Genomic DNA, 14,455 nt, shown 5'->3' on the forward strand with positions numbered 1-14,455 from the left:
ATGAAAATCATTTTTGAAATGGCTAAGCTATCCAAAAAAGGGCATTCGAAATAAAGTGTGGGACCCACCTTTTATTATGATTGCTTTGTTTTACTTTGTTTTTTGATGTTTCAGCTATTTCAAACCCGATTTTCATCAAATAAACTTTGAATTCCTCTTAAAATGGTATGCTCTGTATTATTTCATAATTGTTTTCTTGGTATCTCAAAAAACAGTTAAAGCCCAATTTTCATCTTCACCAATACTGTACCATCCCTTTAAAGTGGAAATTTCCCCAAATGTATTCAACATGTGGATTGAGTGAATGCAGCAATATTTAGAAGAGCACATTCGAGAAGTGTGGAGATATTTGGATTAAACATTTAAAAGTTTCGAATTTTGAAAGTTTTGGTGCCAGCATTGCTGAATGAGAAGACTGCAACGGTTTGTCACGTCACTGCTGAACAACGATCTTGAAAAAGACAATTTCCAGAGATCTAATTTTCTAATGAAAAAAACACAAACAAAACAGATTCATTTGACTTGTTTCTGACATAGAGTGTATGTCAGGGATAATTTATCCCGCTTTCTGCAAGAGCTACAATAGGTCAATTGCTCATTCATTATGCTAGAAAAATGAAATGTTGCAAACTTCTAGTATTTTCTTTAATATTGTTGTTCTTCTGTGCTATCTCTTGTGTTCTGTTTGTGACTATGTATTATATCTGATTCATGAAAAACATGGAAAGCTGTATTTCAGTTTCCATTTACTGTATATGCCATACAAGTTATATACATTAGCAAGTCTAAATTTTCGCGAATTAGGACCTCTCAACGATTTTGCGAGTGGTTGAATTCGCGATCATAGAGTACAATACTGAATGGAGAAATGTGTTCTTGCACGTCATGTTTGTGTCTGGGATCAGAGTCAATGTTTTTGTGTGTCTTAAAATTTGCAAATAGCACCTGACTCCCAAAATTTGCAAAAATGAAAACCTCACAAAATATTCAGCATATATACAGTGTATACAGTATTAAGAATTTTTTCTTTTAAAGTCTGATTTTGATGAAACCTTTACCAGTCTGTTTGACTGATTCTTTTGTATTCATTACGGTCAATTCTCTTGTTCGTGTAGGCGGTGTAGCATAGAATAGTGCTCTGTGTTAAAAAGGGAAAGAAAGTGTGTCTGAGTGAATCAGGACACTGAGAATTTGGGTCATTATCCCCTCTTCCTGATGCACTGTGTAATGTCATACAAGGTGCCTGCAAATGTGTATTATGTTCATATGATCAATCACAAATTATCAACAAGCCAGCATATCCAGAACAAATTTTCAGATATTTATTTTTGCTCACATCATAATTAGTCTTCCTTGGTTGTGTGTCTTTCATGATTAATATTTCTTAAAAGAGAAAAATTTCATGAGATTGTCCTAGGTATTATTTTTCCTCATTACATCTCCGGTACAGTTATATCTTCTCGTTAAATTCTGTTCATATGTTTTTCAAGGGAAATCTTCCTAGGGTATTGAAAGTATTTCCAAGCCAAGAGAAGGCACAGAAAAATTTCCAGCCTGTAATCCTTTTTCTTTTTCACCCTCGGTCAAATACAGTGTGTTAAAGTTCAGCTTTATCAGACACAATAGGACAATGGCAAGAGTTCACAGGAATGAATAATGGAGTGACAAAAAGGAACCAAATCTAAATCAGGATCAAGAGATATGTATCCTCTAATATACACAAAATGAGACAAGAAAAGAAAGATATCACTATACAGAGAACGTCATGCACCACATCAATAGGTCTCATTGCATTACTGCTGCGGCCTTTCTGGATCAGCACCCACAAAGTATAGCTGTCGTGGGTCAAGGTATTAGAACACTGATCCTTGATATTCAATACATTTGTAGGATGGGCTGTGAACCGTGTCAGCTGTTGAAGTATGCATCATAAATCATGAATTAAAGTATTAGTAGAATGCAAGTCTTTCTGAAAAGCCTTGCGCAGCTTTGTGTGGCTACTATGTCATGTACAGTTTGCGTGTTTAAAAAAAATCATTTTCACAGGCAATTTTGGGATGAGCTCTTATTACATTAAACATTTTTTTGTAAGGTTTTGAATGAATACACTTTGATTTGAACAATTTAAACCTGTTGAAGACAGTCCCAAGTATACACGGGCAGGTCTATGTGGGAATGCGTGTTGTAGCAAAATCAGCTCCTTCTCAATGGGCTGTTTAAAGTTGTGATGTGCTGAATTCAAAATTCATTTATGCAGAAATATTTTTATCATACTAGACTTTTATCTTTCTTGCCACTTATAAACTCTTTCATTCTGCTATCCCACTATAAATAACCTGACTATGGACAGTTGGAATAGAAAAATGAAATAAGAATGAGGAGGGGGGGGGGGGAAGAACCTAGGCATCATGTACGTATGCAGAGTGCTAGTGTTTTTTTCCTTTGGGCTATGAATTGCAGAAAATTCTAGATTTGTGTATCTTGGTCACTTACAAGTACTCTGATTTGTTTTTTTTAAAGTGATCACTAGCATCATAAGAACATAGAAAAACTGCTTTCTGTGTTGTAGTGTTGTGACTTAGAACTGTTTACCTACAGGTGTGCAGGTCCCGTAGTGATGTGGCCATGTCCAGTATAAAAAGGATTGTTACAAAAAAATACTATCTACTGTAGCTACTTTATCAATGCTCTTTTGTGCAAGTTGGTATCATGCAATGGAGTATATTATATTCTGTTGCCATGTCTTTCCCCAGGTGACAGAGCTAGCCCCACTGGGAGCCGTCGTGGACAGGTTACGGGAGGACGCCAGCAAGTTCCTCGTCGCAACTCTCAGCGACTACGCCCTTCAAATTGCGGCGGGCATGAGCTACCTGGAGTACAAGCGTTTCATCCACCGCGACCTGGCCGCGAGGAACATTCTTCTGGCTTCTATGCAAAAGGTACCAAAGCACAATCGTACTGTACTGTAGAGAATGTTCGCTGGTACAGCCTGTAGAATATTGTTGGTTGGGAATATCCAGGGTTTTGTGTTTTTGTGTGTGTATTAAACTAAGACCTAATTGTACAGAATGTTGCTTTTTCTCCCTAAAGGTAGGCATGAACCTACTACATAATATGGACTATGAACGGAGGTCTTTCTTTGATCCCATCATCACCACCGCCACCTGATTATGAGCACACTCAAGTGCTTGGATAATGGCGATTGTGCAATCGTGCATCGTCATTAAAGGACAAGTTCACCTTCATAAACATAAGGATTGAGAGAATGTAGCAATATTAGTAGAACACATCATTGAAAGTTTGAGGAAAATCAGACAATCCGTTCAAAAGTTATGAATTTTTGAAGTCTTTGTGCAGTACCCGCTGGATGAGAAGACTACTGCAGTGTATGAATAACTTAGATGTCACATGCGTACAACAATATAAGGAAAATATAAAGAGAATTTCACAAAATTCCATCTTTTGAAAAAAGTGCACATTCCCCTGACTTGTTACCGACAAATGTTATGGGTAATATCATTCCCCCTGCCTTTAGAAAGAGGCAAGTCAAGTGCTCTTTTATTATGCGAAAAAAGTGAAAATATGTTGAATTTTCTTTTACATTTTCTTTATACTGTTGTACGCATATGACTCACAAGCTGTAGTAGTCTCCTCATCCAGCGGTTCCAACACAAAAATCTAAAAAATTCATAACTTCTGCATCGATTGTCCAATTTTCCTCAAACTTTCACTGATGTGTTCTACTAATATTGTTGCATTTTCTCAATCCTTCTGAAAATGAAGGTGAACTTGTCCTTTAACAAAAGAACCATTTCCCTCATTGCGGTGTGTCGCTGATGTGCCTTTTTCAGACGGAAATTGTCTTTGAATAGATACAGATGATGAGGAGCAGCAAAACCTGAGAACATGGCAAATTTTGTGTCAAAAGATGGATAATTGCTGATTCGCACATTTTCGCACACGCATAAGACCTTACCTAGTGGCAAGATACCTGTTCTCTACCATTACAGTCCCTTGTTTCTCTGGAATAAGCTGGAGAAAAGTGAAATATTGAGATCACAAATGACAATCATTCTGCCAAAATGTTAGCTTTCTTTTAAAAACTGCCTGCTTCTCCCAAGCGAAATTGTTTGAGGCATGATTTGCTATTTAAACATCCACAGCTGCACATTCACTTTACTTGATTTTTGTGAGTTATTTTCTTCTGCGCATATAGTTTTAGAATATAGTTTTAGATTTCTCCAATCTCCGTCTCGTTCTTCTCCCGGCTTGATTGCAGTGACAATCATAGGGATCAAAGCAGTGAAGCATGCTAAAAATGTCTTTGTGGCGCTTTTGAGATGTATAGGTGCATGGATTAATTAACCATAACGATGAATGTCTGTGTGTAGTAGGTCCATGAGGTAGGTAACTGCCCCTATTTGCATAATGAGGACCACGCTGTATAGAATGCTGCTTTTTCTCCTTAAATAATGGTACAGTACATTGCAGGTTACAAGGAGCATGTTACTACATGTATCCCTATTTACATACTTCCTCTGCAATAAAAGAATGCTGCTTTTTCTCCCTATAAAATGTTCATAGGTTACTGCCATAATTTGCATAATATTCGCAGCAGTTTCAAAGAGAGTCAGTGGTCTGTTTTGCCAGGATTTTTGTTGTTGATTTTTTTCCCCTTTTTTGATATCCCATTTCAATAGTTATATGATATTCCCCTCTAACTTTCTCATGTAGCACAAGGTTACTTTGTAACCTTCGTTGCTGGGCATTACCTGCCAATCAGCACATTTGCTCCTGTGGCTTTCTTGGCACGTACAATGAAGTCCTGGACTATCAAACTGTATTTAAGTGAATGTGGACACAGTGTACATGACCTGCCTAATCTCAATCATATGACATCAAAATGGCCTTCCTGTATTTTAAATAGTGAGGGGTTTGAGTGAGGGAGTACATGCATGAAAAGTCACAGTACGTTGTAGATCTGCCATCTACAACAAGAAAAGTATAGGTCAACCAGTATTCGCAAGGAAACTGCACCATGATTTCCAAAAATTGTGATCCAAACACACCTCCAGACCTTCATTTGAATTTGAATTATAGATACTGTGAGTTGATTTGCCATTGGGGTTTACATGGAAAAATATGAAAATTGAGAAATATAAAAGTGAATTGAAATGGTACTGAAAAAAAAAAAAACCCTGTGTTTGGATTTTTTTTTGTGAAATAATAAATGTTGCTTTTAGATAGTATCAGGTTTCAGCCCTCATTATGAAGGCACTAAGTCATGCACAATATGTTTGTAATGACTGTGACCCTATGGTGTGTCAATAAGTGCAACACATACACATACAATGTGTACAATAAATTGTAAACCTTGAATTTGACCATTGTGATGTGTTTTAATAATGATAAGACACAGTGTGTCCAATTTGATGAATGTCAGCTGTGTGGTCCAGAATCCTTATAGTCCAGAATCCGTATTAGTTACAATGTACTTATGCACTATGAAGCTGTGTAAAAATGTGAAGATCTGTGATTTGCCATAGTCGAGATATGTTTTCCAGTAGTGTCAGAATGTAAAATCATTACATTCGACGATTCAGTAGTATGGCAGTACGTCTTCATATACGAGTAGTTTCTCTTGATAATCATGTAGATTTGAGAAGTTCTGTCATTTTTAGTGCAATGGACCATCATCACTCAGCTCAGTCAGCAAAGTTTTGACATTTTCTTGAATTAAGCCTTCTGGCCAGCACAAAGTGAAACAGTGTTCTGAAATGGAAGTTTGAAATTCACTGCAGTCTACATGTACATTTTTTGTATTTTTCAAAGATGAATGTCCACTACACCCCTCCCTCAATACACATGACTTTATAGATCATTACGAAAAGTGAGACTGTTGTAAAAATGAAAAAGACAATAGAAAAGAAATGCAGGAAAGAAGGGAAAAAGAACGAAGGAAAGAAAGAAAAGGCAGCAGTGATTACATGTATACGTTGTGTATGGCGACTGAAGTATGGCTATACGTAGCATTGAAAGGTAAACATGAAAATAGCTCAAGTGGCAGGGGGCAGTTCACACTTGTATACATTCATTGTAGTGTCGGGTGCAATGAATGATGGGATTGACACTTAGTATTGACACCAGTCAACAGGTGGGTATACTCATGGGGGAATGGGGAAACCCCAATCCATTGTCAGACTGATGTATTACAAAGTGTCAGATGCAGTTCAGTCCTTTTAGGCCGACATCTCAAAAGTACAACTCATTGTAGGTCTTGTCAGCCAGATTTGGGAATATCATCTCTGGCGTAAGACTCGTTAACCTCAATGCTGACCCCATCTTTTCCCATTCTGCAGTGTCATTGGCAGTGCTTTTTTTTTGCTTGGGGGGGAGGGGGGTATAATGCCAGCACATGACGTGTGGTGGTCGTGGTATGACGCAATACGCACACGTGACAAAAAAAAAAACGGATGTTGCGTTACACTCATTAGGCCTGTTACAAGTCTTCCTGTTTCTGGGTAAGATTTTGTGTGAGGATAACACGTAGTAGCAGAGCTCATAAAGTTTCCTCATTTCGTAAGCTCAAATTACTTTTAAAAACAAACGCCTCCCAAGTGTAATGAGATGACTGAGTCACAGGTCATATGACTTCGCTAATCATGTTATTTTTGCTACATCCCATGTATTTCTAGTGGAAATGTACACACTGAACAGTAAGATTTCATTGAGTTCTCATTCTTAGAAAGAAAAGAGGAAGTCTTATGTACCAACAGAAAGTTATGAATCGAAACTTAACATTTCTGTCTTTTATATTTTCTCATACAATGTACAATTGAGATCAGTCACAGGAATTGTGCAAATTTAATAGTGGAAGGAATAAATTCAGCGTCTCACAGTGCTTCCGTGTGTGGTACACGTATGTTGTAACTGATATCAGTTTTTCTTGAAGCATGTGAAACTTTGAAGTTGCAATAATCTGGGTAGTTTGATTTTGATTTTCAAGTTACATAATATTTTTTTTTGTTTTTTGTTTTTAATTCAGGCTTTTACAATGTCTTCTGTTTGGTAGCTTGTTTGTTCCCCCCCCCCCCCCATTCAAGTTATTAGCTTGATGGATAGAATAAAGAGTCCTTTAAGGGTATGTTGCACCTAGATAGATTACCCCAGGTGCATTACAGCAAATTTAGACTAATTGATGCATGCTGAATTCCATTAGATGTTGAATAATTGTTTGATGTCAGGAAATTGTACAACTTGGCATCACACAAATGCCTCAAAATAACCATGTCAGTCATACTTCTGGCTCAGCATTGAAGTGTGGGTATAGAATATGGTTTGCGGCTGCAGTATCAAAATGCAGATACCTCCAAATTCTGATAACTAACGACTGAACTATGGAATATGTCATCACTTTTATTTATAGAATGATATTTGGAATAGCCATTCCCTTGGTATCCACAGCTTTGCAAGATAACATTTGCAGGTTTCTGTGTGTGGAAAAAAAAAATGTATGAAACTAATTGTGATTGCTCTCTCTGGGTGCAAGATAATAAGAAACAACTGTACAAGGTAGGTCAAAGTGATTTTTGAAAACTCAGTGAAACTTTGTGATGATAGTTGGAATCAAGCTCATGTTTATTGCCTTTTATTTTGACTTGTATCATCAAATTTCAATGTCTGAACAAATTTTTCAAAATGGGTCATCTCTACTTCATCTTTAATATCCTGACAGTGATTCAGTGATTCAGTGATTCAGTGATTCAAGGTTTAAATACCAATATATACATTATATGTGACCCTGCACCACAAAACAAACAAAAAGTTGCCAGACATGGTTTTTTAGTTAAGAGCATATTCTGAAAGAGCAGGCTTCAAGCTTTAAAATGATGTATAACTCAAATCAAATGGATTTCCTAACCTATCTTACTATTGGAAAGAAAGCACACACTCCAGAAAAGTGTGAACTGAGAAAAGAGGCTCTGAAGCACAGGGTCTATTCAAGCGTTTAATCTCCACCAAGCCTACTACATTACCTGTGCAATGAATGGGACAAAAAATAGGATGAAAACCACCGTTTTAACCACAATGAAGGGATTATCAGATTAAGCTGACATTGAGCATGTTCTATCAACACATTCTGTCCATGATAGATGCCAACTTTCAAAGCAGTAGCATCATCCTTTCTAGAGTTACTATAGAGTTGAAAGTGAAGAGTGTGTACAAGGTTTTTCAAGAAATGAAAGGGGGACTCTAAAGACACTTCTAATCACATGATTCTAAAAAAAAGTGTTCAAGATACACTGCTAAAAACACACTTTCCTGTTCATTTTATGATACTAAATTTTAGCATAATGTAGTAAAGAAGACTTGCTCTTTCAGAAAATATAAAAAAGTCAAGATTGATCAAATTGACCCTTTTCACCTATTTTCAGTCCTCACACAAAATCAGTGGGTGCGACTTTTTGTTCGTTTTGTGATGCACGGTCACATATGGGCATGATATACAGCAAGAGATGGTTAAGTGTGTAATGGAACAAATAGCTTAAACTATAAAGCACAAATTTATTCAGGCATGCACTGTTGTAGAAGCCTTGAATAAGGGGGGGGGGGGGGGGGGGCGGACATTCAAGTGGCAGATGACAGTATGTTTGCATTTCTTTTCAGTGCTGTTAAAGATAATATAATATTATAAAGTTTTGGTACCTCAAAAGTTTCCCTGAGTTTCCTTGTCTTAGTTTGTGTTTCAGGTTGTACCTTTCATATAACTAACACTGTGAGACTTACTCGCCCCAAAGTGCTCTCATGTCTTAGTAATCATGCAATAATTGTTTCGTACAATACGTACTCTCGCAGTACCGCGTCGAGTCAAACTGACGGCTCGTTCGAATTTATCAGAGCCCGCTCTGCTCTGGTACGAAACCATTATTGCATGATTTATGAATACTAAGACATGAGAGCACTTTGGGGCAAGTAAGTCTCACAGTGTTAGTTATATGAAAGGTACTTTAACCTGAAACACAAACTAAGACAAGGAAATTCAGGGAAACTTTTGAGGTACCAAAACTTTCTATTATCTTTAAGTGTTACATGTCCAATGCTATTTATATCGAAGGGGCTGATTCTATTTAGCAGTCTTATACTGTAACATTATCCCTCATTACTGTGGCTGAAATTCCTGCATTCGTATAGCGAAGTCTGCTTTCTTTTGTTCTCAAATGTTAACAAAATTCCATCTTTCCCCCAACCAAATAGGTCAAGATTGGAGATTTTGGATTAATGAGAGCACTTCCATCGTCGGCTAGCTACTACATCATGACCGAGCACAACCAAGTTCCCTATGCATGGTATGTCGATTTGTCAAATTCTTCATAGTCATTCCATCTTTCAAAAAGCCCTAGCAACCACTCCCTTGCTTTATCTCTCCTTCCCCTCTCCCCCATCCCTCCCTCTCCCCCTCTCCTTCTCCCTCCCCCTCCCCTCCACCTCCCCTCACCCTCCCCTCCACCTCCCCTCCCCCCTCCCCTCTCTCTCCCTCTCCCTCTTTCCTTCTCTTTCAGTGAGCAAGTGTACACAATTTGATATGCATTCAAACTTTAATGATGTTGTTTCTCTAATCAGAAAGGCTCATCAGTTTTGATGGACTACTTGATAAATTTGTTTTTCTCACAATTACAGCATTTCATCTTTTTCCACTCGTATCAAAGCGTGTACAACCATTGAATATTTCAAGATAAGACTCTACTTTAAGTGTATCGTCAATGAATTGTGAAAAAAATACAATAACATGATAACAAATGATGATAAAAAAAGATGTTTTGCTTTGATGGAAAAAAGGACACTTTTTTTTTTTTAATTTGGTGTATAGAACATGTGAAGACATCTTGTAGACGTTTGTACTATCTACATACAAAATATACACCTTGGTACAACAATGCAAGTACATTGTATGTGTAATGTATGCATAAAATCAACATGGATGCTACACTATTACAGGCCAACATTTACTAGAAAAAAAAAACACAATTGCAATGCATGCAATATCAAAAGCAAGGACAAGGATATCATAATTCCAAATTTTTGTCATTCTCAACTTCTTCATCTCATTATAAAGCTGTCTTTTCTGTCAGAAGACTGATCTGTGTAAACAGAGAAAGATCTACCAGTTTTCATAATATTAAAACTGGTGATCAGGATGTAGTATAAAGTAGCACACAATTATTAATGCGTGCCAAAGTGCAGAGTGTTTCATGTTTAGTGATAACAGCAAAACTTGCACCCGATATGGCTGCATAGTGTTGTCAATGCATGCTATGGGTTTATCACATCATACAGTGTAGATGGTGTATTAAAGGGAAGCAGTCCTGAGATTTTCACTGTACTGATTATGAAGAAGATTAAAAAATATAACCTTTCACCAGTTTATACGCGTGGACATCAAAAATTGTCTCCGTACGCGATTTTAAAAAAATAATTCCTGCAAGCAATTGTGTAAGAGCCTGCCAAAAGGTGCAACGTCATAAATGCCCTACTCTCAAGTTGACAGCCGTGCCTCAGAAAACCAATTTAAGTGTTCAAAATGATCATATCTGATTTTTCCATAAAATGTGACAATATGTGGTTTTATTATTTCAAACAAAATATTTCAAGCTTATTTATATATACAATTAATATAAAAATAAATAGTAAACATGTATTTATAAATAACTAGAGATGACGAGCAGAACATCGCTGGAAAGAGTTGTGCATCGATGACGTATGACTCTCTGTCAAGACTTGCTCATTTGCAGAGTCACACTTTTTTAACCGAAATGTACGAGCTTACGTATTTGGTGATTTGCAAGTTTGTTTTTGATGAAAGTAGTTCATTGGAGGTACCAACAACAACATATTTTTTTTAATTTCGTGAGGACTGCGTCCCTTTAAACATGTACACTTGTACTTGTGTACACTTTTGTTGCATGGCTTCTTATGGGGGGGGGGGTATGTTCAGTGTGGATTGTCTTACTTTTTCTGAAGGAGGTAAGACCCAGACTCTGGAAGAAAGAAAAGAAAATTGGGCGCACAGCTGGTTTGTCATAAAATGTGATGCTTCATGACTTTTTGCCATTATCTCTGTTTAAAATCAGAATGTCATTGTATCATGCCTCTTGAGGTTTCCATGCTTTTACAACAAATCAGCAAAGATCAGTTTGATTTTGTGATAACGGGCAGCACGTGTCAGAGCAGATCAAACAATGAGGAATTCAACTGGGGTGCGCAGTCAACTGGAAAGAGCATTAACATTGTGTGGAAACACTTGATTTCACTCCATTATCATAATTTGTTTGCAAACACAGTGTTGCATTAATATTTGTCATTTCCTTTGATTGCATTTCTTTGTACATTTGAAAGAGATGGTAGTGAACACAAACATTTATTTAATGTCATTCTATAATTGCTGCTCTACTCAACACTCAGGAGATGGCATTAACATTCTGTTTAGCATCATTATTAAGAATAGAAACATCATTCTAAAGTGCCACTCTCCTCAGCGCTCAAGGTGGCATTGACCCGTTGAAGACGAGTCCCGAGTATACTCGTTCAGGTGTCTATAGGAAATGCATGTTGTACACGTAGCAAAATCAGTCCGTCCTCAACTGGTTAACATATTATTTAACATCATTATTAAGAAAAGAAACATCATTCTAAAGTGCCACTCTGCTCAATGCTCAAGATGGCATTAACTTATTATTCAACATCATTATTGAGAAAAGAAACATTATTCTAAAGTGCCGCTCTACTCAATGCTAAGGGTGGTGATTAACATATTTAAGGATATTACATCCATGAACAAATTGTTAGAAATTCAAAATCAGACCCAGCTTTAATAATTAAGGAAGTTTTTATGGAAGTCCTGATTACATTTATACATTATGAAATGATGCTTGAAATCAGGTTCCAATTGTATGATTGCTTGAGAGCGTACACGTGACCAGGCATTAATTTTGCCTTACACATACTTGTATAGTTTTAACTATGGCTGGTCATTACCAAAGAATAATGATCAGTCATTAGCACTTTCATGTTGCAAAGGTGACCAGACAAAATTTCATCAATTTATTTTGACTTGCGATGTGGGTGATTTATCAAACCATGTCTGATGTGATGAATGTTCTTCCATTTTATTTATCAGGTGTTTAATCTGCTTGCTATGTACACCATATTTCATGTCAATTTCAACATATTAAAGGAATTACTGTACAAACACAAATGTTTGTGCTGCATTAAATTCCACGCATTTCGCTCGTGGGCAAGTCCAAGCTATTTGATCACACAAGACTGAAAATTCAAAATGGGTCAATCTACATAAACTTGGTATCATTTTAAAGCTAAGAAGTTAAAATACATAAATTTCAAAAAGAAAAAGTAAAAATCCTTCTGCATAACCAGCAATAAGTTAATTAATCTGCATAAATCAAAATTTAGAGTAACGCGTGGGACATTAAAAAATTCTGCATTTTAAAATATATCTTTTAATTTTTAACAGTTTTTATGAAAATAAGTATGGTGACCTTAAGTCTGACTAACAAGTTATCATGACTGTGATTTTCAGTTTCTCAACTGATTAAATATGCAAATGAGGGATGGGCCAAAATTAGCATGTCCCACGCGTTACTTTTTTAGGTCATTATTTCTCATTTGCATAAAAGTTAATGATTTAATTGACCTGAAACTTTCAAAAGACCAAATTCACAATGGACCTAATCATATCCAAGTGATAAAAAGTTAGTCCGATAAATCTCATACTTGCAATTTTCAATTAAATCTAGTAACGCGTGGGACATTTTTGTAATGCGTGGGACGATTTGTGTACAAGTCAATGGAAGTGTACTAAATCTTAGTCTTTTATGGGAAATGTGTACATTATTGAGGGATTTTTTGTAATTTTCTGAATTCTGACTTGAAATTTGGTGAAAAGTTCCACTTTGGATAATTCACAAAAGATCATTACATGCTATTTTCAAGGTCACATTTAAAGTCAAATGTCAAAAAATAAAGGATAACACAGGCATTTCATATTTTTTATTATATCTATTGTTCTGGTGGGTATAAATCATTTGAATTTGCAAGAATTTATTAGAAATACATCTATTTAGATAATTAGTACCCCATATTAAAGTTTCTCTGAGCAAATGTGCAATTCACATCACAATATTCATAGTGACAAAAATGTCCCACGCGTTACTTGTCCCACGCGTTACTATACCTATCTTTCTATAATTGACCTTGAGAGAAAACAGTTTCATGATTTTTTCTGAAATGTTTTGTTTCAGGTACAGTTATTGTTGTAGAAATAGATGTTTGTAATGATTTTATAGTATACCAAGTATTTTCACAATAATTGAGATAAAAGTAAAAGAAGAAAAAAAGGACAATTTTTGTGGTCCCACGCGTTACTGGAGAATAAATCTGCATAAATTAAATACTGAACATGTGATTCTCATTATTTCTATTGTTTTGAATGAAGATACCTACTAGCTATCAAAAGCAGCCCAACATATGAAGTTTCAATCTTAACAGTGCAATATAGGGCTAAATCTTCTTGTGATGTCCCACGCGTTACTGGTGCAAAATAGCTTGGACTTGCCCTCTACTTTTGGCTAGCGTGAATTCTAAAACCCGCAAAAATATCTTCACAATTTTCTCTACACATTTTAAAGGCCAGGTTGATAATCATGCAGCACGAATTCAAGAATCAGTGAATAGGTTTTTGAGCCGCTCAGTGCGAAAAATTGATCGTGCGAAAATATGGACGCTATGTCGATAAAAGAAAACTTGAATACGGAAATGCAGAGAAAGTGTACTATGTGACTCTACTCTAATAAAAGCACTGCCAGCATGCTTTAGATCAGTGTTTCACAACCTTTTCTAAAACCCAAGGCCCACTTTGGCTCTGACTGCAAATTTTTTTTGAGACCCAGTTTTAGGTGGAATGTGACTCTTTTTTAGTTCATTTGTGGCCAATATCGTAGCCCACCTGAGATAGCTTCGCAGCCCACTGGTCGAGAAGCACTACTTTAAATCATTACAATGTACACAAACTTTACAGTGTACATCCAATTTGTCATTAAGCACACATTATGCATCGAGTGCTCAATGCTGTCATTTACATGTATGTACATGCTTTATTACTTGATGAAATCAACATGAGCCATATTCTGCTATAAAATGCTGTACTAATGATAATCTCATCTTTGTTTGAAATCTATACACGCTCAAAGTTTAATAGCGGCATATAGAGCAGGAAGTGTGCTAAGCCTCCATTATGTGTTACGAGGGGTCATCCGCATTATGCGTAGACTGCGCTCCTCAGCCGGATCTACTGATGGTTTCCACAGATGTCTTCCATGTGGCCAGCCACCCGTGTCCCTTTCTTGCCTTCAATATTAGGCATGCTACATGTACATTGTAT

At 36.5% G+C, this 14,455-nt stretch overlaps 1 protein-coding gene across 1 annotated transcript in view; it reads left to right on the plus strand.

The window, feature by feature from the left end:
* The window catches only part of LOC139735388 (uncharacterized), a 67,563-nt gene that overhangs the window by 30,456 nt on the left and 22,652 nt on the right, over nt 1-14,455 (plus strand). Inside the window, exons 4-5 of the mRNA XM_071646137.1 lie at nt 2,754-2,939; nt 9,256-9,347. Coding sequence (XP_071502238.1) covers nt 2,754-2,939; nt 9,256-9,347 — 278 coding nt within the window. The remainder of the gene's footprint in view (nt 1-2,753; nt 2,940-9,255; nt 9,348-14,455) is intronic.

The sequence above is a fragment of the Diadema antillarum genome, unplaced genomic scaffold (genome assembly GCF_040938485.1).
Source record: "Diadema antillarum isolate AM-2024a unplaced genomic scaffold, OU_Dant_1.0 seq00000574_RagTag, whole genome shotgun sequence".
Classification (NCBI taxonomy): Eukaryota; Metazoa; Echinodermata; class Echinoidea; order Diadematoida; family Diadematidae; genus Diadema; species Diadema antillarum.